The sequence below is a fragment of the Lissotriton vulgaris genome, chromosome 7, assembly GCF_964263255.1.
Source record: "Lissotriton vulgaris chromosome 7, aLisVul1.2, whole genome shotgun sequence".
Taxonomy (NCBI): domain Eukaryota; kingdom Metazoa; phylum Chordata; class Amphibia; order Caudata; family Salamandridae; genus Lissotriton; species Lissotriton vulgaris.
In genome coordinates, this window is record NC_141695.1 from 623,785,013 (window position 1) to 623,806,739 (window position 21,727).

Consider the following 21,727-nt stretch of genomic DNA (forward strand, 5'->3'; position numbering starts at 1 on the left):
GGGGGGGGGGGGGGGGGGGGGGGGGCGGGGGGCACGACCGCGCTCTGTGTCAGGGCCGGTTTTCAGCCGTTTTTGTTATGGGGCCGTTTTTGCAACATAACGGCCCTGTAACAAAAACGGCCCTCAGGGGCCCAAAACCAGCCCCCAACCATGCGGCCCACCGGGGGATTGCCCGGTGCCCGCAACGGCCAGTCCGGGCCTGATAACAGGTATGAGTGAAGATTTATTCCAATGATGCTCGACCACGAAAGGCAGTGGCCGGCTGGCTGGCTGGGATCCCAGGGTGAACTGACACCGTTAACTGGAATCCTCCGTTTGTCTGCAAGGGCCTAAGTTAAAAGATAACATTACATTGAAAGTATAACAAGCAGTGGAGCTGCAGCTCAAGAATCTAACAAGTCACATAACCTACACCACACGTTGTCTAGCACAATATAATATATTAAACTGACACACTCATGTATATACACAATCCATCCAGCTGTGTACAGTCATCCCATTAATGCACTTGCCTTAGACAAACCACGTGGTATGCCAGCCTACCTCACTGTACTCCCAGGAGGCCACATGTATTCCTTACAAGGACGTAGCTGCAGCATATTTTCTCTACCTCTTGTGGCCTCATTGGGCCAAACATGCAACCTGAGGGGTCATTAGTGGTGCAACTGGACCTCAGTTTAACAGCAGCCAACTCAATGCCAGCTGTGGTGCTCTTATATGTAAATTAACCATGATCACACTTGGCATGGCACATGCACAGTTACATTATATTTACTACAGTCTTTCATTTACTCCTTATTTAAAGAAATAATGTTTGTGGAAACATAGGTTTTAGTTCACACATAAGAACCTTGAATTAGCCATGTAAGATTATCACAGTTCCTTTCTGTTTTTGACAGTAGCCTGTTATCACAAGTATTTTGTGTTTTATTTTCCCATGTGTTGCATGCCTCAATACTTTGGATGTACTATAGTAAGTGCCTGGCTAAGAATGACAAAGTAATTTTTATTTTCTCTTTTTACTGTATATTTAATCTATTGAATTTTGCAACTCTTGTTTATTGTTTGTCAACCTAAATTGCATTGAAAAATCCCTGGCCCACGAATCAAATGGTAAAAAACATTCTATTTCACAGCACAAGCTTTTCTTTTTACAAATACCTAGTATTCAGAAGACAGTACCAGTTTTGAGAGGGCTGTATAGAGGCTAAACTACTGTGACAAAGCCCAGTGTACAAGATAAATGTAAAACGTGTTGGCACCAAAAAGTAAAAACAATTAAAACTAAACGTTAATAAAACTCCCTTCTATGAACAATCTTTTACATACTGTCTCTATATGAGATATCAGAGCCACTTAATAATTGGGCTACCCTAGCCTAAACGATAACCGTCAAAGAATAGTGTAATAGTGTATCCGTTATTTTGTTTGCTTTGTCTGGTGTGGGTAATTTTTAGGTTGATCCTAGCAGCGCGCATGCGCTCCTCTGCGAGGCATGGTATATTCACTTCATGGGCTTGAAGCTGGCTCTTTGATTTTCATTGGTTGTTCTGGGTGCCTTTCTAAATTCCTTATTTTTGATTGGTAAATCGTGCCCATTTGAACCTCCTTTTGATCTGTCGTTCCCTCCGACGGTGCCTGCCTCGTGTTCTGGAAATTTTGCAAATACGATCAGCTGTTCCTGCTTCCCCTCCCACTGACCGTTTCTCTGTATTCTCCCCTATGCACCTGAGCTTTACTTATGATCTACAGTGTCTGATTAACTGAATATTGAGTTGAGCAGTCACAAACTTAGAATGTTAGAAATTTGACTTTACTCGCTAGCACCCTTTCACCCAATAATTTGTTTTTAGCATTATGTTTCACTCGCTCGGAGCTCTGTTGCTCCCTTTCTACAAACAGGCTGTAAATCTTGTTCTCTATCTGGTCAAAAATGTTGCAGCTGTGTCTCTGTCCACAGTACTAATTCCCCTTTCGTAGTGCTCTAGGCAGTGCTGCAACTACGTCTCTGTTCCGAGTGGCAAATCCTCATTCATAGTCCTCTAGCCAGTGCTGCCAGCTGCTTCTCTGGTCCCAGTGGTAATTCCTCATCCTTATTCCGCTAGACATGCTGCAGCTTTTTCTCCTGTCCCAGTGGTAATTACTTATTCTAAGTCTTCTAGACAGAGCTGCAGCTGTTTCTCTAATCAAAGTGGCAATTCCTCATTCTTAGTCCTCTAGGCAGTGCTGCTAGCTGCTTCTCTGGTACTGTTGCCAATTCCTCATTCTAAGAAGACAGATCTCAAGATATTTTATTTTTTATTTTATTAAAAATTATATACAGCACAAACTGAAACCTAAGGTAATATAATTGTTTGCTGACAGCAGTGCTGTCTAAGGTTGGACACATGGAAGAGACAGCTATATCTCACTCTAGAAGGCAGAGCTCTCTCCTTTTAGGAGGCAAAGAGTATGGGAATATAAATACTATTAACATTACAGGTTACGAGTCAAAGCTTTCACAGGATAGGTGGCAGAGCTCGAAGGATAGGAGACTGAGCTCTCTCAGGGTTGTAGGCAGAGTTCCACCATGCAGGCAGCAGCGTGCATCCGGTAGAAGATCCCAAAAGGGAGGCAGATGTTGTTGACGAGAACCCACATGGTCATTCCGTAGAACTTCACTTCCAAGTTATTATCAAACCGCAGTCGGGCGCCGAAGGCTGGAATGATCCAAAACTAGAGGAGAGAAGAACAGCGAATTTCAGGTGGGATGCCAGGGAATAGAAAATATTGATCTAATGACTCAGCCATAAAATAAGATCATAAAGAAAAAGGCCTTCAGAGGGAGCACCACGGTTGAAAACAAAGATCCAGAAAAACAACAGCTTGGATATAAAGTTAGAACCGATGACTGGAAGGATACAGGTGAATACTTTGAAAGGGAAAGTTACAGACCAGAGGAAATGCCTGGATAAACCTAGGCTTTCAGAGAGGTAGTGACAGACCAAAAGATGAGAAACATTTAGAATAACGAATTTGAGAGGGATTATTACATACCATATGGAGAGGAAAGAAATTGCAAAAAGTGAATTTCAAGAAGAGCGTTACATACAAAGCGTAATAAATCTAGCATGAAGACTTCAAAGCTACCATCATATAACCTAATGCCAATATTTGGCACAAAGACATTAGGAAAGACAATAACAGATGAGAGGAAGGTCGTAATGTTCTAGAGTATATACTTTCATGGGTAACTCATGTCATGGGTCGGTGCAAAGTTAAAATCTGAAAAGCACTGCACTGCAAAGCTTGCCAAGTAAATAGTTGTCCAGTAAAATTCTCATAGGACTCTGAATGGAAAAAAACACATCATAGAATTAAACATTGTGCAGTATTTTTTTTTTACTAGCAATTATTTTTCTCCCAAAAAAATATGTCATTCTGTGGAAGAATGAGCCCACCCTGGTTTACAGTGGTGATCTTGTTGAGGGTGGAACCACCAACCATGGTCATAATTTTCTTTTAGTACCTCACTGTGATAAATGTTTCTCCTAGGTGGTCAAAGTGCTAAATATCTTTTCCATGTTTTCCTTATGCAAATTTGGCAAGGTGCTTCTCAGTTGATTCTGTCTTTGTAGTTACTTTCTGCCAAGCTCTGTGGAATGGGTAGGGAGAGATCAGGGTACACTATGCTAGTGCAAACTACTCACCCCTAAGGGTCTCAAGGTGCTGGGGGCCATTGGAGAAATTAAGTGAGCTATTGCCCAGAGTCACAAGGTGCTGAGCTGAGCTGCTGCTGGCATCAACCCGTGAGCCCTGCGCTCCGGAGTGAGCTGTCCTGGCCCCTGCACCACACCTCTCCTAAATTCAAGAAGTTAGTAGCTTCGCTCCTAGGCGCACTGCAGAAAAACCATGGTCACAAAGCTTCACTACAGCAGCACTGCCTGTGTACACACAGAAATCTACAGTACCCTTGTCAAGCAGTCAGTGGGTTACTTCCCACAAAGGAGTTCACGATAGCTTCTATTAACCAGGTGTACAATGTCTCCCTGCTAGAAGAAGCTGCCCTGAACCACATAGAGGAAAGGGCCCACTACCTTTCATGAACCTGTTGGCAGTCAGCGGTCCTAGCCTAGGGTCTCAGATATCTTTCTTGGAATCCATTGATGTGGGATGTCTGACACTGATAAATGAGAAATCTTGCCACTGGGGATTTATGTCACATGCTTAAAGCAAGTTTGCTGTAACGATTGCATTTTGAATACTTCTGGCTCTGAGACCTGTTTCCACCAGTCTTGGCTTGCATATTCCCCCCATTCTAGTCAAACCAATATCTTTGCAATTTAGAGTCAGCAGAAAGGAGTGATGGTCTGGGAGCTTCTGTCAGCAAGACCAGTGGGTGGCAGGGGGGGCAGAAAGCACACAATGGACCAGGGAATCCCACAGTCTTTCTGCCCCACCCAAGGAGGCAGATGGGGGCAAAAGCCTCCTCCGGGGGACAGTAAGCCCACTAGGCACCAGGGATTTTTTTTTTTTATAAGTTGGGTGGGACCTGCCAAGAATGGGCATGCTAATGCCCCCACCACCAAAAACGGCTTTTTGCCTCCCCAGAAGGCAGATGGGGCAATAGCCCCTTACCTGCTCCCCATGTGCGGGCAGAAAGGCACCAGGGATATGTTTATGGGCATGCCATTGAGAAGCCCCACAGGCCAGGGTCACTCCCTTTTTTTAGGCACCTCTTTTGGCTGTTTCAGGGATATTTTTATTCTCATCTGCACCCAAGCGGGGCGGAAAACCACTGGAAACCAGGGTGAGTTTGTGTGTGTGTGTAAACTGAAGTTGGCTGATGGTCTGCGTGTACTGACCTTTGGCAGGCATTTTGCTGGCGGTGTGTGTGGACCTGCACCTGGCTAATGGTGTGGACTCACACTTGATGACGGTGTGTGTAGACTGGCGTTTGCCTGGTGGTGTGTGTGGAATGGCGCTTAGCTGGTGGTTTATGTGGACTGGTGCTTGGCTGGCTGTGTGCATGGATGGTGTTTGGCAGCAGGGCCGGACTGGCCGTAGCTGGCCCAGGGCGTTTCCCCATGGGCTGGAGGGGTGTGCGCTAGTTTTCTAGCCATGGGTGGCAGTTTTGTCACTGGGGGCCGGTTATGCAGCAGTGATGCAATTTTGGGCTGGAGTGGTGCTTTTTGCTAGCATCCCGCCCCCCTCGGGCCGGTCGGTCAGCAATCTGCCAGGGCTTGTTGCTGTTCCCAGGTCGGCCCTGCTTGGCTGGCAGTGTGCAGGGATGGCGCTTGGCTGGCAGAGTGAGTGGCTGGTAGTGTGCATGGATACTGCTTGGCTGACTCTGTGCATTGATAGCATTTGGCTGGCGGTGTACTTGGATGGTGCTTGTTTGGCGCTGTGCATGGATAGCGCTTGGCTGGTGGTGTGTGTGGATGGCGCTTGGCTGGCGGTGTGCGTGGATGACACTTAGCTGGTGATGTGTGTGGATGGCGGTGTGCATGTACTGACTCTTGGCTGGTAGTGTGGCTAGCATGGATCCCCTGCATTTTCTTACCCAGAATCCCCCACAAACATCAAATTTACTTACAAAGTCACATTTTCCTCTAATTTCTGTGTGGGAAAGTTATGGGATCACCGGGCTGACACAAATTTCCTACCACCCAGCTTTTTCCCAGGTCTCCCAATATAAATGGTACCTCACTCGAGTGGGTGGGCCAAGAACTTGCGACAGGCAAGGGCCCAAAATGTATTGTGGAGACATTAAAATTACCTATCACAAAACGACCTTGGTTTGCAAGGAGGGCCACCTGGGTTTTTGGGCACGGGCTCGGTGGCCATTGAGTGAGACCTACCAAACTCACACATTTCTGTAAACTAGACACCCTGGGGTGTCCAGGTAGGTGTGGCTTGGGTGGATTCCCTAACGTTTTCCTACCCAGAATCCCCTGCAAACCTCAAATTTAGCTGATCCCACACAAAAATGTGTTGAAAAAGTGATTTTTTTCTGCTACATTTGAGGTTTGTGGGGATTCTGGGTTGGAAAACATTGGGGGATGCATGCAAGCCATACCTCCCTGGACTCTCCCAATGTGTCTATTTTTCAGAAATGTGTGGGTTTGGTAGGTTTCCCTAGATGGCCTACCCACACAAGTGAGGTACCATTTTTATCGGTAGACTTTGGAGAATGCGGGTGGGGGGAAGTTTGTGAACTCACGCAGATTCCAGAATTTTCCATCACAGAAATGTGGGGAAAAAGTTAATTTTTTTTACAATGTTTGAGGTTTGCAAGTGATTCTGGGTGACAGTACCTGGTAAAAGCCACACAAGTCACCCCCTCCAGGAATCCCTTGGGTGTCTAGTTTAAAATTTTTTATAGGTTTTCCTAGGTGCTGGCAAATCTAGGGTTGAAAATCCACAGCTAGGCTCTTTGCAAAAAAAGGATCAGTTTTCACTGTTAGGCGAGAAAGCAAAAGACACACAATTGATGGACGGAATACAGACCAAATCAAAACATTCACGCCAAGACAGGAGTTCTGGGTTAAATCCATCATTCTTTTGCTCACCATGCCAAACCAGTTTAAACCTGGCCATATGCAAATCAGTCTTGACCCTGTGCCTCTTGGGAACAGTCCAGCCTGAACTGCCAAGCCAGGTCCTCCCTGGACCGGAAACAAGCATCCTAGGATCGGTTTCTGGGTTTCACCCCTCTTCAGCCAGGGTATCTTGATTCCAGTGGCACAGTAAAAATGTGGTCTCCACGTTGCGATTTGGGCCATTTCCTGTTGCGGGCAGTAGGCCTACCCACACAAGTGAGGTACCATTTTTAACAGAAGACTTTGGGGGATTTGAGGTGGGTGAAAATATGTGGATCCCCGCAGATTCCAGAAGGATCACAGAAATTGGAGGAAAATATGTTCTTTTGACAAAGTTTGAGGTTTGCAAGGGATTCTGGGTAACAGAACCTGGGACACAGGTCACTCCCTCCAGCATTCCACTGGGTGTAAAGTTTTAAAAACATGTACAGGTTTGCTAGGTTTCCCTAGCTGCTGGCAAAGCTAGGGTTCAAAATCCACAGCTATGCACTTTGAATAAAAGGGTCAGTTTTCAATGTAAAACAGGTGTGTTCACGTTGCATTTTGGACCATTTCCTGTCATGGGCACTAGGCCTACTCACACAAGTGAGGTACCATTTTTATCGGTAAACTTTCAGGAATGCGAGATGGGTTACATTTTGTGAATCCACGCAGATTCCAGAACTTTCCATCACATAAATGTGAGGATATGTGTTTTTTGTGACAAAGTTTGAGGTTTGCAAGAGATTCTGGGTAACAGAACCTGGTGAGAGTCACACAAGGCACCCCCTCCCGGATTCTTCTGGGTGTCTAGTTTTTAAAAATGTATAGATTTGCTAGGTTTCCCTAGGTGCCAGCAGAGCTAGGGTTCAAAATCCACAAGTAGGCACTTTGGAAAAAAAGGGTCAGTTTCCAACGTACCTTGCTGCCGAGGGAGGAGCGTGCTGCATCGGCTGCCCAGCGGACCTGTTGTTGCCCCTACGACTCGCCGGACCCGCTTCGCGGGTCCCGCAGCGCGTCGCTTGTCGAAGGATTGCCTTGAGGAGCCAGTGAGGAGGAGCGCGGGGGTAGGCAAGAGAACCAGCGGGGCTGCGAGCTAAGCAGGGGACTCCAGCGACCAGGAGCCCCTGCGCGCCCAACTAGCAACACCTGGGCTGCTCTCCCCGCTGGCCACGCCCCCCCGCCAACGGACCAAAAAGCTGCTGCTGTCCCTCTGTCTGTGGGACACTTTCCAACGTACCTTGCTGCCGAGGGAGGAGCGTGCTGCATCGGCTGCCCAGCGGACCTGTTGTTGCCCCTACGACTCGCCGGACCCGCTTCGCGGGTCCCGCAGCGCGTCGCTTGTCGAAGGATTGCCTTGAGGAGCCAGTGAGGAGGAGCGCGGGGGTAGGCAAGAGAACCAGCGGGGCTGCGAGCTAAGCAGGGGACTCCAGCGACCAGGAGCCCCTGCGCGCCCAACTAGCAACACCTGGGCTGCTCTCCCCGCTGGCCACGCCCCCCCGCCTATCACATAGCTGCAGTATCAAAAGGAGTGCCTGACTCCCGCTGCGCGGGAGCGCGCGGGAGCGACCGGGAGAAGCCCGGGACAAGGGCGGGACCGTCTTAGGCCGTCAGTGGCCGAAGGAGGCCGGGCCGGGCCCCCCCTCTTGATCCCCTCCAGCGCCACAACCTAGGATATGCCTACGCCCCCTCCACGGGAAACTCCCTCCAGGGAGGGTGCCTCCGGTTCCGGGACACTGGACAATTATTTCAAATCCAACAAAGGTGAAACGGACTCGGAAGGTTCACTTGAGAAACGTAGGGCGGAGCGTAGGCGCTCCATTGAATGTATGAAAACCAGGCCTCTGCTAGATATTATCCCCCACTCCATTACCCAAGAGGTAGGTGCGCTATCCACTAGCTTAGACACCTCAACAATAGAGGACTTCCCTGCTCTACTAAGGGAAGTTTCTTCGACTCAAGGGTTATCATCTGACAAAATCATAGAGTCAGCCCCCCTAGAGATCTCCCACACCCCTGTCGACCTGATAACTCAAACCCAACCAGTACTATTGGCCAATAAGAACAAGCCTAAATTAAAAGTCATGGCAGAGATACATAGGCCCCCACCCAGTAAACGGGCTCGGAAATCAGCGGGGGGACGGGAGAAATCTAAAATATCGTACTTGGATTTTGGTAAGAGTAATACTAACACTATCATATCGAAGAAGAACACGGAGATAGCCCCACCACCTAAGCTCTTAAATCCTAGTATAACTACAACTTCTAAAGAGTCAGAGGCTGACACACCGAATCCTAACCATCCATTCTTTGCTAAGGGGAGCATCGAATTCTTACTCCGCTCCCTCCTGCAGCCCATCACTGACAGTCTAAAAAAAGTTGAGATTAGGCTTACCTTACTAGAGACTTCTCTTACCACTCTGAATTCTCTAGTAAGCAAACAGACAAAGTTAGGGGAAACTCACTCCCTGGGCGGGGAACCCTCTATAACAGAAACCGCAGCTAACGCTAGCAAAGCCCCCCCAAAAAGCAAGCCACCGGCTGCCCCTCTGCAACCTCTTATGTCTGTCCAACTCCAAGCACGGCACAATAACTCAAGCAACAGACCTACTGATCCAGTGGCTTTAGCCCCACATAGCTCACAAACAGAGTCCACTGGAACAAACCAAGATCGGGTTAATGACCCCCCACTCACGCCAGGTTGCCCAACTCCTAGACCACGGAGGCCAGATCTTCCACCCGAGGCCAATAGACTAATGGTGGTCTTAGCCGGTGCCCCCCATCTAAGATCAGGAGAACACGAGGACTATCAATCCCTCAAGAAAAAGGTTATCAAATGGTTAAACTGGAACCGACCCCTGCCATCTCACTTTAATAACGAAATTATTATGGTGAGGAGGGTTCCATGGCTGGGGAAGACCAGGAAAACCATAGTGGGGGATTGCATCATGGTAACCTTTAAAGACCCAGGCACGGTTCGACACATTTGTGAAGGAATGAACCGATCCCTTGATTCCACGATACAAACCCTCCCAGTATCCTTTTTCTTTCCTCCAATTCCCAGGCCCCAGGTCCAAACATATGATAAATGGACAAGGGTGGATTATAGACGCAACCATAAAGGCTTTGCCCAACGCCCATATTACCAACCACCGGACACACCTTTTTGCGATTTTAATCGCTTTAACTGTCTCAATGGGCTAGACGGGGTCGACTGACTCACCGCCCATAAGTCTGCGCTAGGGGTATCGGGCTTTTGTGGCCTCCCGGACCCCCAGATGATGTGCCCTGCTGCAATTCCTGGCCCACTGAACGATCTATCCACTCCAGAACACGGCCAAATTGAATTCTTCAACCCTACCACTGATGGAGTAGTTACTGCAGAGCGAATAACTGTGGTTCCCTTCCCTGAGGGCAAGGGGGAGTCGGGATCCAGGGAGTCACATGTTCTTTTTGCTGCCTCAGCAACAGGCCCTGCAACACATGTGGAATATGGTCTTGCCCCCTCCATCCCCCTTGCCATGACACCCCCAACCACTGAACATTTGAGGATAATCTCCTGGAACATCGCGGGACTAACCAATAAACTGGAAGACCCTGCCTGGGGAAATTACATAGAAACTGGTGACATATGTATGTTCCAGGAAACCTGGGCCAGAGAGGACTATGAGTATCCAGGGTATGCATCCTTTTTTATTCCAGCCAGGTGGGAAGGCAAAGGCCGACCTTCAGGGGGTCTTGCGACATGGATTGCTGTTCACCTGGGTTGTGTGGCAACACGGCTCCCATGCAGCTCCGACGACATCCTCGCGGTCACACTGACATGGCCAAACAAAGTTAGCCTTCTGCTGGTCAATATCTATTCCAGGCCAATGGGAAAGGCAAAAGAATCACCGGCTTTTAATGAACTGTCGAACTTTTTATCTGAACTGTCGACCGATTCTTACTATGTGGTGGGTGGAGACTTTAACTCCCACTTTGAGCCACTTCCCGGCCTCCAGGAAGGATTCCTATCAGAAGAAGAGGATAGGTGGGCTGTACCAGGGGCTGATGTGACCCCGCCGAAAGCTTGGACCCCGCTAGCATTACAAATTACGGCTCTTACATTAAGGTATGGTCTTAGAGCGTGCAATGGGCGAACCATCTCGGACACGCCAGGCAAAATCACTTATAATCGCCAAGGAAGGGAGTCACACTTAGACTATATTCTGGTCCAACTACCGAGGTGGCCATTAATACAGGATTTTAGGGTTATCGACAGGATGGACAGTGACCACAATGCACTCGAGTTAGACCTCGCCCACCCAGCACCCCAGGGTCTAGTGACCCATGAGGTAGGGAACCATCCCCCTCTCCTTATAGACAACACCAGGAGAAGAATTAGGTGGGAGCACATGGTCACAAATAAGGACAAAATCCCTCTGCTTTATGAAGAGATTACCCCCATCCTGGAAACTGTTGGGGCCCTCGATAGTGTGGCAAACCAAACAGACACAAGGTGTAAACTGTCTGACGCCCATAAAGAACTCATAAAAGCGGCGGCACCCCATCTGACACGTAAAACACAAAAGCCAAGAGTGAGGCCCCTAGGTAAAACACAATGGTACAACACAGCCTGTAGACGAGCTAAAACAGAACTCCTTGGAGTCATTAAGGAGGGCATAGGAGGGGAACGCCTTAAGCAATCCAGACAAGCCTATAAGAAGCTTCTCACACAAGCCAAAATAGAATGGGAGGAAAATCAGTGGGAAGAGCTCACAAAGGCCCTAGCAGTACAAGATCAACGACTGTTCTGGAGATTGGTGAATGGGGGATCAGGGAGTCTTCGCTCGGCAGTGGAGCCTAACATAGCGCCGGGAGTGTGGCAGGCCCACTTCGAGTCGCTATATAGCGCCGAGCCTGGAGAAATTCCTGTGATAATTGAACCAGTGAGACAGGGCTTGCAGGCGGACCAAATAACACTGAGTGAGGTAACAGCTGCCATTTCAGGCCTGGCTCCGGGGAAGGCGCCTGGGCTGGACGGTCTGCCGGGAGACCTGTACAAGCAGGAGCCCACCGTCTGGGCGCCCTACCTCGCAGCCCTTTTTAATGGTGTCCTTAGTGGGATGGAAATCCCCAGTACTTGGCTGGGGGCTGAGGTGGTCCCGATTTTCAAAAAAGGATCCCCCCTGCTCCCAGCCAACTACAGACCAATCAGCCTGATAGATGTAGCACAGAAGCTGTTTGGCAGGGTCCTCCTGAACAGGCTCCAGGAATGGATAGAGGAGGCGGGCGCCCTCAGTCCATACCAGGCAGGCTTTAGGAAAGGGGTATCAACCGTGGACCAGGTCTTCAGACTAAATCTGATTTACTGGAGGACAGTAAGGTTTGAAGGCGGTAGTCTGTACACGATTTTCGTGGACCTAAAAGCCGCCTTCGACCTTGTGCCTAGGGGTAAACTATGGGTCATCCTAGCAGGGATGGGCGTTCCACCAGATATCCTATTGACCCTGCAGAGGCTGCATCACAATAATTATGCCCAGGTGAGGTGTGGGAGGTCGGGGGAGCTGACCGATAGATTCCCCGTGGGCAGAGGGGTGAGACAGGGATGTGTGCTGGCGCCGACCCTGTTTTGCCTCTTTGTTAACGGGGTAATCGCCCATCTAAACGCCACCGACTACACAGATGCCCCCAAACTGAATGGCAACAGTGTACCCGCAATAATGTTCGCGGACGATACACTGTTGGTATCCAAAACATCCATGGGCATTCAAAAGATACTTGATGCTTTTGTGACCTTCTGCCAGGATAGAGGGTTGGAAATCAATGCCTCAAAAACTAAATATATGGTATTGAACCCAAACACTAAACAGCGCCCAAACCCCCTACTGGGAGTAGCACGACTGGAAAGAGTAGACACGTTCGAATATCTTGGCGTGACACTCAATGAAAATATGACCTGGGAGAGCCATCAAACTAGGGCTAACCTTAAGCTAGTACAAACCACCGGGGGTATTTCCCGGATGATGACCGGTTCGACCTACCGCCCTCTGGGGGCCCTAATTCAGATATATAAGGCACAGGCAAGGGGGGCTATTTTGTATGGGGCTGAATTGTGGGGGCACATCCCATGTCGGAATTTGTCACATACAGAAAATAGGTTTTTAAGGCAAATTACCGCACTTCCCCCCAGCACACCCCTTCTCCCCCTGAGGCTTGACTTAGGGCTACGACCACTGGCCGACGAGATAAGCCTAAGACCCATTGCCTTCTGGCGCAGGCTATGGAGCAGCGATAATCTCGCCGACCATAGGGCGGAATTGGTCGAATTATTAAAACATCCTAAGGTGCTCAGTATCCCCTGGGTCCAAAATATCCAGTCAGTTTGCATTGATATGGGGCTCCCTGAATTGTGGACTGAACCAGCAGATACAGCACCAAGAATCTCCAGGACACAATTGGCGAAGCTGTACCACGAGCACAAGAGGGTAAGGGCTATAGCTACTCAGACGGAGGGGTCCCTATCCTCTATATTCCTGCAAACCAAGGATCCTTATGCATTCGAGAAAGCTTTGGACCCTGTTTACCCCATACTTTCTAGAAAGTTATTCCTCCAGTGGAGATACAGCACACTCCCATTACGGTCTTTTTGCAGTACCTGGTCAAAAGTCCCGTCCACTAAGTTCTGCCCTCTTTGTGCTGACAAAGAGGAGAACGATTTGCACGTGATCTTCTTCTGCCCAGCATACAAGGCAGCAAGAAAATACTGGCTACTGCCCTTGATCAAGAATCTGGGTGGCAGGGAATACGGACCGATGTACAGGATTTTGAAAAGTGATGCTTCCGGCCCAATTGTCTTTGCACTCTCCAAATTCTTTACGAATGTTTGGCACACGCGTAGTCGTCTTTTAAAAATTGCTGGGTAGATTGTAGAATTGCTATTTTTTTAATAATCATTTGCATTGTCTGGCTCTGATTTTAAATGTATGCATTGATGTTTTTATGACTGTGTCGGAATCTATGTGATTGTATTGTACATGTTTCTTTTATGACCAAACGGTCGAAATAAAGATTTCTAAAGTAAAGTAAGGGTCAGTTTTCACTGTGAAAATGAGGTGTGTCCACGATACGGTTTTGCCTGTTTCCTGCCAAGGGTACTTGGCCTACCCTCAGAAGTGATGTACCATTTTTATCGTAAGACTTTGGGTAATGCTGGGAGGGTGGAATCTCGTGGTTCCACGCAGATTCTAGAACTTTCCATCACAGAAATGTGAGGAAAATGTGTTTTTTTGGATAATGTTTGAGGATTGCAAGAGATTCTAGGTAACAGAACCTGATGAGAGCCATACAAGTTACCTCCTCCAGCAATCCCCTCGGTGTCTACTTTTCAAAAATGTATAGGTTTGCTAGGTTTCCCTAGGTGCCGGCAAAGCTAGAGTTCAAAATCCACAGCTAGGCACTTTGCACAAAAAAGAGTTAGTTTTCACTGAAAAAATGTGGTGTGCCCACATTGCATTTTGGCTATTTTCTGTCGTGGGCACTTGGCCTAACCACACAAGTGAGGTACCATTTCTATCGGGAGACTTAGGGGAATACAGAATTGTAAAGCAACTGGTATTACCTATTGACTTTCTCTGCATTTCTGCCTTCCAAATGCAAGGTAAGGTGTAAAAAATAAGTCACTTTGAAAAATGTCATATAATTCACATGCTAGTAAGGGTACCCACAATTTCGGAAATGAGCAAAAAGCTACTGCTTCTAAACTCTATATTTTGTTCCCAGTTCGTTCTATATATTTTACCGTATGAATTGCTACACATACCCAGTACACAATGAAAAAACATTGCAAGACGCTGCTCAGTTACTGGCTCTGGGTTCATGGGGTTCATGGTGAACCTACAAGTCCTATATATCCACACAACCAGAAGGGTGCTGCGGATGCAACAGTATATTGCTTACAAAAATCTGTCATACTTTGAAGATGTTACAGGTGAAAACGTTGGCATGAATGGCTGTTTTTTTCCAACTTATTTTCAGGTTTTTCTTATTTTCAGCAGTTAGTTTCAATAAAAAAAAACCATGAAGGATCTACACAAATGACCCCATGCTGAGTTTTTTAATTGTGTCTACTTTTCAGAAATGTATAGCTTTTCTGGATCTATTATTCTTTTCACACCCATTTTACCACTTACTGGAAGGAGGTTGAAAGCACAAAAAGTAGCAAAAATAGGCTTTGTCCCAGTGAAATGCCAAAATTGTGTGAAAATGTTTGGTTTTCTGATAAAAGTCAGCCTGTTCATGGTATGTATGGAAAAGGAATTACCACTTTTCATATGAAACCACCCACAAGGAAGCATGAAAAAAAATCACAAATTTATCAGGAAGACACAGGCAGACTTTTATATTCAGAAACAGGTCACACTGCTGCTCTGGTACTGTTGGACTTACCCGCAGCATTCAACACAGTGTTGCAAGTCGATGTGTCCTCAGCTGAATAAAATCTTTCCTTTCTAAAATAAGCCAAATCAATGATGAGCTCTACATTTAGGTCAAATTCTAAAGAGCAAAATAATGGAGTGCCGCAGGGCTCTTCATTAAGATCAATGTAACTCTACATGACCCCTTTAGCTACAATTGTTCAGTCCTTTGGCCTAATGTGGACTTGTATGCAGACAATACACAGCTGATGTTATAAAAATCCTGCCATTTCCCATGAAGCCTTTAGCTGAGCCCCCCTCACGTTGTACAAAGGATGAAAAACTGTTGTTGGAAATTAAACTCTGACAAAACTGAGCTTTTGATCTTTGGTTACCTGAATCTATCTGGTGGCTTAAGGAACTAGGAGATTCCCCTTGCCCCGCTAGCACAGCATAGAATTTGGGTGCAAATTTAATGCTGAGTTATCCTTTCACACCCATATATTGTTCAATGCTGGTATCTGATTCTCTTTGTTATGCTCTTTAAAGAGGTTTTCGAACATCTTACCTGTCTCCCTGTGAAAGACAGTTGTGCATGCTCTGGTTACATCCAGATTTGATTGTTAACTTTATCATAGTCTTCCTCAGTGTTTGGTTAGGCATCAGCCATGGGCAGGCCAAATTTAAAGACATCACTTTTGTATTGTGTGGTGACTTCCGACTTCCTGTCCTGTGTTGTTTTGAGATCAGGTGTGTGATTGGGCCATCTTGGCGGTGCTGTTGTTGAGGTTCTATCTCTGAGCCCCGGACGCCAAAAACTCCCCCATGCAGACATATACGTGGTCCTCATCGACTCCGCCAAAGACCCTAGAACCAGCTGCAACATCCGGTTTTGCCTACGTACCACAGCTGGGGAGGCATGCCTGTCGGGTCCTGATCCGCGTCCTTGGCTAACCCACGGAATCTCCCCCACTGCGAACGAGACAAAGCATCCGCTATGTCATTATTGATCCCAGGAACGTGCACAGCGCAAAAAGCAATGTCGTGGCACAGGCAACCCAACACAAACACCCTCAACAACTTCAGCACCTGCTCATTCCTGGCGGACTGGTGATTCACCACCTACACCAAAGCCATGTTGTCCACATTGAAAGTCACACGCCTGTGGGCCAACACCTCCCCCCACAGCAAGACCGCCACCACCAGCGGGAAGAGTTCCAAGAACGCAATGCTCCTCCCACCCCCTGCCCACTCCGGGGGCCACTTCTCCGCACACCACCGCCCTTGCCAGTACAGCCCAAAGCCTTCGCTCCCAGCCGCGTCTGATAAATATCTGGACATCCCAGACCAGGTCCTCCCATCTCTGCATAGGGACTCCGTTGAAATGTTGCAGAAAAAAACTGCCACATCCGCAAATCCTCGCGAATGCCCGCGGACAGCCGCACATAGTGATGCAGAGGCCTCCTCCCCGCCAAGGCCCTGCCCAACCTCTTGCAGAATGTCCGCCCGACCCGCACCACTCTGCAAGCAAAATGAAGGTGCCCCAACAGCACCTGAATCTCCAAAACCGTGACTTTTGCCCTTGCCAACATGACCTCCAGCAGTCCCAATATCTGCTGCTTCTTTTCCACTAGTAAACGGGCCTCCATGGTCTCCGAGTCCAGCTCAATTCCCAAGAACGACAGCGCCGTGCCTGGCCCCACTGTATTCTCCGGTGCCAACGGCACGCCCAGGTACCCCATGAGCTCCTGAAACCTGTCCAGCGCCACCTGGCAGTCCATGGAGTCTGGGGCACCCACCAAAAAGAAGTCATCCAGGTAGTGAGTAACTCCTTGGTGACCCGTCCGTTCCGTAAAAAACCACTGCAGGAACGTACTGAAGCACTCGAAAAGCGCGCATGACATCGAACAGCCCATTGGCAATGCCTTGTCCACATACCAGCGACCACGAAACTGGATCCCCAGTAGGCCCCAATCGTCTCGGTGAACAGTAAGCAGCCGGAAAGCCGATTTGATGTCACACTTTGCCATTTTCGCCGTTGCGCCCGCAGCCACTACCAGGGCCATGGCGTCGTCAACTGACGAGTACGGCACTGTAGACTCCCACTCATCAATGTAGTCGTTGACCGAACCACCTTCAGGCCACGACAAGTGTTGAATGATGGGAAACTGCCCCGCCTCCTTCTTGGGCACCACCCCAATGGGGAACACAATCAACTCCTCCAACGGCCAGTCTTCAAAGGGCCCGCCATGCAGCCCTCACTGACTTCTTTGTCCAAATTCTCCTGCACCACCTCCGGGTTCTCCCTGGCCGACCTCAAATTGTCAGCCCATCTCCTCAGCCGTGACCCCTCATAGCCTAACTGAAAGCCTTCCAAAAACCCGGTCCGTAACCGCTCCGCGGCCCCCCTGTCCGGGTAACCCTGCAGGGCCGCTGCCAAACGATCCACCCTAACTGGAGTAAGAGCCCTTCGGACCAGACCCCTTACCTCCTCTACCATCTCCAGGTTGCTGAGAGATCCCTGATTGCACTCCCTCAGCCTGCCCTTGTTGTGTCCCGTGTGGCTGCCCCGAGAGTCCCCAACAGCGCACCACGGGATGACCAAACTTCCCGCAAACGTAACACTCCTGCTTAAACCGGCAATGTTCCCTAGTGCACCCCCCTCTATTGTAGTCCCAACAGGCCTCACTGACCCCAACTGAGTTTTAGATCCTGCCCCCACCCCTCCACAGGTGGAGTGGCCCTGAAAGGGCTGGTAAATAATGGGCAGGCCGCTCGCCGTAAAGATAGTTTTCCCCGACCCAGCCAGCCCCATTGTGTGCTGCCACAATTCAGAACCCAACTTGCCCCATTTCGTCTCCGGGTCCCACGCCATCCGTGCCCTGAACTCCTTGTCATACTGAGCCCACGCATACCCACCTCCTGTGATCTGGGCCTTTCTTATTATGCCCCTGTACTTAAACAAGGACACCGACCGCTCCCGAAAATTTCTCACAATACACACTGGCGAAGATTAAAAAGGGCGCTGTCCAATTTTCAATCGTGAGAGGCACTTTAGGCCTCTTCTGGAGTTCATATTCCTCCTCTTTGGACCCTTCTTTCGCCCGCACCTCCCGATGTAACAGCTTCAGCAACTCAACATACTCCCCCTTCCATATGCGCTTCTTAGTCGACATGATCCAGTGCGCGCCCAGCGGTTTCATGACCCCCATGTATTTCAGCCACTTAATCTTCAGCTACTTACTCTCAGGCTTCGTCGCCCCCTCTGCAGCTGCCCCCGCGCTTGCCATGCCATCCCTGCTTGCTGCCCCACCAGCACCCGTGCCGCCAGCGCTCGCAGGCACCGCCGCCTTCTTGCATCGTCCTCCAACAACCTCCCACTGGGCCCCACCACCGCGTAATCTGGGCCCACTCCTTTGTCCACCACATATTTCCCCCTTTTCAGGCGATCCCCCCATCCCTCACCTCCTCCCACCCCCACAGACACCATGTGCGCCGCTCGATTACCAGCTGCCAAAAACACCACGCGCCGCTCATCGACCCTCCGATCCAGGGACGCCGTCTTCTCCCAATAAGATGTCCGGGCCGTCCTTTCCCGTGGGCCCGTAACACCTGCGAAACACCAACACAATTAGAGAACCCCACCGACCTCACCATCCCTTAACTCTCCTTCCTCTAAACTGTCATCATCTTCAATTACTTGCACCCCTCCAGAAACATAACCCCGCCCGGCAGGCGGCGCCGACTGCACCTGCTAGAAACACCAAACACATCCCTTGCCCCTTCCAACGCCAAGAAAAACATTTGAAGCGGTGCTCCTCTTCCATCGGTGCCTCCCAAGCCGTAGAGGCCCTGTGGGTGGAGGGGTCAGCGAGCCTGTTTCGGGCCTTCTTGTGCCGGCCGCGACGGGATCCCCTGCCGGTGCCGGGCATGCAGCGGGAGGCTCAGCCCTGGAGAAGTGTGGCTCAATAGTTAGAGCGGCAGACCCTGATGCAGAGGTCTGACCCGGGACCAGGGTTCAATTCCCGACGCCGCAGGGTCTTGGGCTCAATGTCCACGGACTCAATAATTCTCGCCTAGGTGCCTACTCTAATCATGGGTCCCACTCTGCAACTCTGGGCAATAGCTTGCTTAATCTCCACAACGGCCCCGAAAGCGCTGGGATGCCTGGCTTCACCTTGGGGGTGCCAGTAGGGGGCATCTCATAGGGAAAGCCAGGAAGGGTTCCACAGCGGTATACAGCGCCAGGATGCCTGAAAGGTGATAGTGCGCTTTACAAGTATACATACATTTACATTTACATTGACATCGAGGGGCCGTCCCCAGCCCTGCCAAGTCAGGAACACCACGGCGAGCGTCCTCCTGCAAAATAAAAGGTAGGTCCGGTGTGCTGGGTCCCTCAAACTGAGCCTCGCCACTACCTTCACAACGTCCCCCCCCACGCCCGCCTACCTACCGCCCCCCCTATCCTCACCCCGACTCCCCGCCTCACTCCCGCCCTCCTCCTCGTCACTGCAAACCAACCCCCCTACTCCCGCCCCCCCTCATCCGAGGAAACCTCCCCCACCCCCTCCCTGCGAACCCCCGAACTACCCCCCTGCCAAGACAGGCCCGCCACCTCCTCACCGCAGAGCCCCTCTCCCCCAACCGCCCGCGCCGCATGCACGCCCTCCTGTTGAACACATCTAGCCCCTCCCATTCCCTCTCGCTATCCCTGGACTCCAACAGCAAAGAAGACATTCCCCCACCCGCCTCCTGTCCACCCCCAACCCCTGGACCCCTCCCCCCGAGACTCCTCGCCTGTGCCCCCCCCAATATCTCCCATGGACTCCCCTGCCCCCCATCCATCTGTGCCCCATGCTAGACATTATCTGCACCCCCTTGGGGGTCCCCCCCTGGCCCTCCGCCACCCCCTGGCCCCCTCCTGCACTTTATCCTTCCCGGGGGCTGGGCTCTCCCTACGCCCCACGCACCCCGCTGCCTTTGCACCGTCCAGCCTGCCCCCCTACCCCCTCCCCCCCTCGAGGCTTGCCTATACCCCCCCCAAGGACCCACCGTCCCCAAGCCTGCCTCCCCGTGCTACCAGGGCGGCCAGGAACAACTTTCTCCGCTGCGGGGTTGTGCCACCCCCCCGCCCCTCCGCTGCATGCTTTACACCAGCGCTCGGGCCTCCAGCCACTCGCTCAGAAGCCCGAGCCGGCCGCTTTGCCACTCCGCGTCCTGCCCCGCCTCCCCGCTCGACAGCTCCCGAATTACCAAGGCGGTCTCCTTTCATTCTCGCAGGCGGCGAGGAGCCGCCGGCAGCGCTCCCCCGCCGCTCCCCCAGGTCACTCACCACGTTGCTTCGGGCCCCTCCCGCCTCCACCCCATGCGAAGACGACGGCGGGGAGCCACCGGCAGCGCTCCCCCGCCGCTTCAATCTACCGCCTATTCCCCCACCTCCTACAACCCCCGACTCAACACGCAGGGCCGTGCCTCCATCCTCAGCTCGGCCCTGGGCCCTTACCTGACTACGCGCTGCCTTCCGAGGTGGAGAACACGCCAAAACCGCCGCTGCCACCCCAGCGGACGCACGCCTCACAGGGCGCACTCCTCCCTGGGGGCCAACAAGCAAATCCATCCTCCCTGCTTCGCCAGGCAGGCAGATGGCCTCTAACACCCTGAAATCTTCGTTGGCCATCACGAAAAACTACCTCAAATAGCGACACAAAGTCTACCACAAAAACCTGCCACAGGCCAAAAAACAGAAACCCTGACTACAGCGCTCCCAGCCACCAGGTCACCAGAACCTAAAATGGTGGCTGGGCAAGCGTAGGACCCCTATACATAACCGTTGGGCTACTCTTTCAAATTGGGCTGCCTTTGGGCTATTTCCCAGGCAGCCCAAAGCAGCAAAATGACTGCTTTCTGCTCACCCCCTTCCCCCTCCCAAAACTGCCTGGGGGGCAGACCTTGCGATGCTCGGCTGCCCCCTTAAATCTAAGCATAGTTGCCTCTTTGAGAATCTCTCTATCCCTGACAGAGAAGACATTATTTTTTCCGACAAGCGTTTCTAACAATTTTGCGTTCTCTGGCTCCCTTATATATCGTTCACCTGGACAATCTTATCAGGTGGTGAACAATGTTAGCAGAGGCTCTTTCTCCGTTTGTTTTAAAATATGCTAATTTTAATAATCTGTGTGATCTCAACATTCATTTTGATGACCCTCAACTGCATAGCTGCTACCAACCTGAAGATTTAAATGCTCTTGAGTTAAAGCAACTAGTAAGAAATCCCTTGCATTCCCTGGGCCATATTTTAGACCCTATCACGTCCACCCTCTCCTCTCTCACTGTTGATCCCCCTATTGCTTTAACTTGTATGGATGATTTTGCCTTTCTGGCTGTAATGTCTTGACTGCAGCTGCCCTGAGCAAGGCTCCTGGTAAAATATTCAGACTCTGGTCTAAGCTTGAGCCTATTGCCTTCTGTAACCTTCTCTTGACCAATTTTCCTGTGTTATAAGGTTCCAATGACAACTGCGTAAGGCAAGTTGACCAGTAGGTTATGATGTTTAGATGACCTTTTACCCCTGGTTCGGCCACAAAGAGCAAGGCACATCTGCCTGCTCCATGGTTTAATCAGAAGCTCTTAGCAGAAGAGTTGTAAGTGCTTTGAGCATGGCTAGCACAAACATTACAATGGTGAGGATAGACTATAAACAAGCCTTCATAAAGTATCATAAGGCTTGCTTTGATGCCTCTGCAACCTTTTAAGGTGGAAAAATTACCA

The 21,727-nt window shown here is 50.1% G+C and overlaps 1 protein-coding gene across 1 annotated transcript in view; it reads right to left on the reverse strand.

Annotated features, from left to right (window-relative positions):
• Nucleotides 1–856: 856 nt before the first annotated feature.
• The window catches only part of LOC147702155 (proton channel OTOP2-like), a 399,525-nt gene continuing 378,654 nt past the window's right edge, over nt 857–21,727 (reverse strand). Inside the window, exon 8 of the mRNA XM_086930800.1 lies at nt 857–2,715. Within this exon, the coding sequence (XP_086786926.1) occupies nt 2,545–2,715 (171 nt within the window). The 3' untranslated portion in view covers nt 857–2,544. The remainder of the gene's footprint in view (nt 2,716–21,727) is intronic.